Source organism: Nematolebias whitei, chromosome 12 (assembly GCF_014905685.2).
Source record: "Nematolebias whitei isolate Nwh7 chromosome 12, NemWhi1, whole genome shotgun sequence".
Taxonomy (NCBI): domain Eukaryota; kingdom Metazoa; phylum Chordata; class Actinopteri; order Cyprinodontiformes; family Rivulidae; genus Nematolebias; species Nematolebias whitei.
In genome coordinates, this window is record NC_056509.1 from 34,954,463 (window position 1) to 34,958,978 (window position 4,516).

General features: G+C 37.5%; 1 protein-coding gene across 1 annotated transcript in view; it reads right to left on the minus strand.

Moving 5' to 3' along the window:
- The window catches only part of stxbp5a (syntaxin binding protein 5a (tomosyn)), a 139,411-nt gene that overhangs the window by 6,164 nt on the left and 128,731 nt on the right, over positions 1-4,516 (minus strand). Inside the window, exons 20-22 of the mRNA XM_037685868.1 lie at positions 3,207-3,260; positions 1,099-1,149; positions 35-316 (exon numbers count right to left, since the gene is read on the minus strand). Of these exons, the coding sequence (XP_037541796.1) occupies positions 35-316; positions 1,099-1,149; positions 3,207-3,260 (387 nt within the window). The remainder of the gene's footprint in view (positions 1-34; positions 317-1,098; positions 1,150-3,206; positions 3,261-4,516) is intronic.

Here is a 4,516-nt window from a genome sequence, read left to right on the forward strand (position 1 = left end):
TCATTGACCGCACTTTTTGAAAAACGTCACCCACCTGCAGGTGAAATAATAACCGGCTGTAGTTGCCGCTGCTCACCAGCAGGTGGCAACGTGAGCGCCAGTACCAACACAGTCCCCAGGGAGGTGCCCACATAAAGGCAGGGGGTCAGGGTGCTGTCCCCTTTCCGGGCAAAGCTCTCACAAAAGTGGAAGGAGCTGACGGCTTCTCGCGCCTCCTTGTCGATGCTGGTGACGCTGGAGGAGCGCGAGCGGCTGAAGGAGTTGTCCCGGTGGTCTAATGGGTTGGCACCCCGCGGTGGGCACACAGACAGGAGGACAGTAAGAGGAAAACAAAGAGAAGTAAAGCACCTGCACAAACTCTGAACTGTACATAGAAAATAAAGAGCTGGGTGGCATTTTTGTTTAGTTTTTCTCTCCCAATCAAATATTAATACAGGGTATATATATTTTAACTGTAAAGAGGTAAACGTGGCTTATTTATGTTCTTGAAATCATTGTTTTAGTTTTAAACTTTCAGCAAAGCATCATCATGAACTTCTTTCCTCTGTCATTCACCTAAAATGACCCAACTCCAAATAGTATTTTTATGGCACTTCATTGTAAAAAGTATTTATAAACGGTCTTGAAATCCAAAGTTTCACACATTTCTGCTACTTTAAAGAAAGGTTTGAGTCTTATGGAATAAACAAACAAAAAAAAACCCTTCATATTCAAAAACTCAATTAGACACAGAAAGAAAAAAGTAAAGAACGCAGATTAGAAACAGAAAGCTGCAAAAGTTACAGAAAGCTTTAGTGAAAAAGGGTGTGCAAAGATTAGCTTAGCACCACTGACCTTTTTTTTTTTTTTTTTTAAAGAGTGACAATTTAATTCTAACAATTTGATTCAGCTCAATAAATGTCAATTCAGATCAGATCAGTGCTACTGCCGACTCATGCAAACTCAGGAGAACATCTGCACGGCTTGCCAATTTTGAGACTAAAAACCAGAGAAAACTGGACCAGTGGGGGATGTGGTGGAAGTCCAGTCAGAGTGAAGGAAAAAAAGCAAACTTGCATTTTTGTATAAACTGTTTGGAGACACGAAGTCAAGGCTTACCCAAGTCTGGCTTTAGCTCAGTAGGCAAGCTTAATTTCCGTGACATCTTTGCTGGAAAAAAGAGAACATCCCTCTTTACAAACACGTCTACGCTAACACACGGTGCCATGCAAAGCCGAGGAGCCAGCACTGACTGAGCGCACGACAAAAACCCATCGAAATAATAAAAAACGGACAAAAAGTGGGATAAAAACTAAGGATTTTTTGGGGGGGACTAGAGCCAAAATTCTTTACATGGGAAGAAAGAGGCAATCCTGGCATGCTGTGACAGACAAAACATAAAAGGTAACCTCTGGGTGCAAAGTGGTCTTAAAAAGGGGACAGGTCAAAAAGTGCACGGCCATTCAGGTCCTTCATGCCAAGAGAGCATGCAGCAAAAACAAGGGAGTCAGAAGTAACACCAGAGATGGAAGAAGACAGTGACAGTGAGAAAAGATGGTTAAAGAATTACGTTGCCTGTTAAATCTTTGTAATATTTGTGTCATTTGTTGCAAATATGAGAACAAATGAAAGTAAAGGACAAAAAGCTCAGGTATTTTCTCTGTCTGCAGAAAAAAGAAGACAGTCATATGAAACCAGACTTGTCATGTATGTATCATTATATTAAATCTTCTATAGATTGTAAGGACTTTTGGTTACTTACATTAGTGTCAACGCATGGAGAAGCTCGTCATCACAAAAAAAATCATAAACTTACCATCAAAAATATTTTTCAAAATGTATTTTTTATCATTTGATTTATACTTTATTTAAAATCTGTAACATTTGCCATCATGTAAGATGTTTAGTGTTCAAACTCTGGCTGAAAACAAAGACTTCTGCAGAGGATTACTCATTTCTTGCATTTATGTCAAAGATCCTGCACACAATTTCCACACTAGGACTATCTAGTGAAGGCAACTGCCAAGTATTTTAGGTATTTTACTTTTATATATTTAGGTGAGGCCACACATACCAGGCTATGCACAAAATACTTTTATTCCCCGTGTGCAGAAAATACAAAACTCTAACCCTGAAGGTTCAAATAGTTTTGTGTTTACAGACTACAAAAATATAAAAAGTGAATTAATTTGTTTAACTGGGCTTGGTTTATTTACTTTAAATTTAAAGATGTTTTAGTCCATATTTATTGTTATTGAGAACTAAAAAAATCTACATTGGTAATGATGTAATGACACCATATTTGAAAACTTCGTTTTTTTCTCACATTAAAAACAACAATGGTGTTCTCTTCTTCAGTTACATTAAAGCAAAAAACAAAATGAACGTTGAAGAGTTTGAACTCCAGTAAGTTAATCTTATTTTAAGTTTGAGCATTTTATCTTTTGAATAATCGAAATGCTTTAATAGAAATATTTTTTTCAAAGTACAAGTGTAACTGATAATAACAGCAGTGATGTTAAAGCATTTAACCATTGATCATGTTTCCATGTGTTTTCACGTCTGAGCCCAAAAAGCAATATCCAAACCCAATTGTTACAAGCACATGTTCTAGTTCTAGTTATCGACTCATCAAAACCTCATCCCATCAGTTTTATCATTCATTTATATGCTTCATCGACACAGGACACGAGGTACACAAAAACAAAGTGGGTCAAATGAGTTGCTCTGAGGAGTCATACCATATTAAAGACGACCAGGACACAGATCAAACGCAAACACATTTACAGTCCGACAACTGTGCTACATACAAGTAGCATGCAAACAATCAAGGCTTCCAAAGACAGCTGCAATCCCACCTTCCTTCCAGGTTTTCCTCTGCTCCAGGAACTTTCAGTCTTTCTTACATTGTTATTTTAGTTTTTAATGTGTTAAATTATAAAGTAAACTGTGAATAAATACAAGGAACATATATTTATATGAAAGCTTGCAGGGAACCAAAAGATAGTGGAGCAGAGGCTAACCTTGAGATGCATAAACACTTTTTTTTTCTTCTAGTCGCTTATCTATTTCTTCCTACGTTGGCTTTTGTAATTACAGACACAAAAGGACAGGGACAGTTTCTTCACCACAAAAGGGAAAGAACAAAAAAAAGGGGGGGGTACCAAATGTGGACCACATCAGTCGCGCCAACAGAGCTTTTCATGGACGTTTTGGGCCAATCTTACCTCCTCTACCACCTCCATTGTAGAATTGTTGAAGGTTGCTGTGTGACATCAACACTTTTGGGGGTGTTGGGGGAGGAGGAGTAAAGTACAGTAAATGTACAGTTAGAAACACCCTTTTCTTTTTACTACCTTTAGTACAAACTGTCGCAGTATTATTATTATTTTTAATATATTGAAATTTTCTGAGTAGCAAAATAGCTTTGCAGTAAAGTTGGTCCACAACACTGGTTTGACTTAAGCTCATGTTTTCTGCTAAGACTTCCAAGAAAACAAACATTACAGGAATATTATGGCTGCTTGCAAGGCTGGAAGAAGTAGGGGTGAAAAAAGTGATGTAGCACCCCCTAATGAATGAGAGAGGACATGCATGTCCAAATACATGGGAAAGAAAAATAAAATTTCCTTAGTGCTGCATGTGTTTTGAGTTTTGCAAGTCCAGCAGTATTATTGTATGTTTGAAAGTGAAATTTTACAACTGCCTAAAACCAACAATAAGTCGACAGATTCGCATTAAGTTATTAGCATTCTAGTTTTATTCATATTTTCTGCCCTAAATATACAACATATGGTGCTCCACTAACATGGAAGAATTTTATTTAACTTGGAGAAATAGCCTGCTACCATATAAGAAAGATCTCCGTAAAGCTAGAACTGTTCATTATAAGAGTGTTTGGTTCTTACAACTCCACTTCTGAAAAGTTTGGGGTATGGTGTAAAACGTAAATAAAACAATAATTTGTGAAACTTTTATTTTATTTACAGTGGAACATAATTAACATGTTAAATGTTCAAACTAAGAAATTGTACAATTTTAAGGGAGTCCAGTAGTCCCTCGCTACTTCACGGTTCGTTTATCGCGGACTTGCTCTGTCGCGGTTTTTCAAAATATGATTGGACATGACATACAATTGGCTGATAGATGGATGAGCCAATTGGCATGGATTTTTTTAAATTCAAAATAATTTATTTAAAATAATTTAGCACCTCCTGCACATTTGTGCAGCCCAGAGCTGCAGAAAAAGCTTCCTCCTGCACCTCTGTGCAGCCCATATTGCAGGATAAACTTCCTGCTGTAGCTGATAAGCTGTTTTCCGTGCATGAACAGCTGTTCTCCTTCACCACGCAGAACGGAGAAGTGGGCGTGGCCAAGAGCGCTTGCAGGTGGCAAAGAGCAGACGAGAAAGGGAGCTGAAATCATGACATTTTGTGCTCTTTTAGAGCGTTTAGAAACATCGTTTAGGATACTGCAAGAGCATGGGAAGTGTTTAAAATGCCTTTATATATATATATATATATATATATATATATAT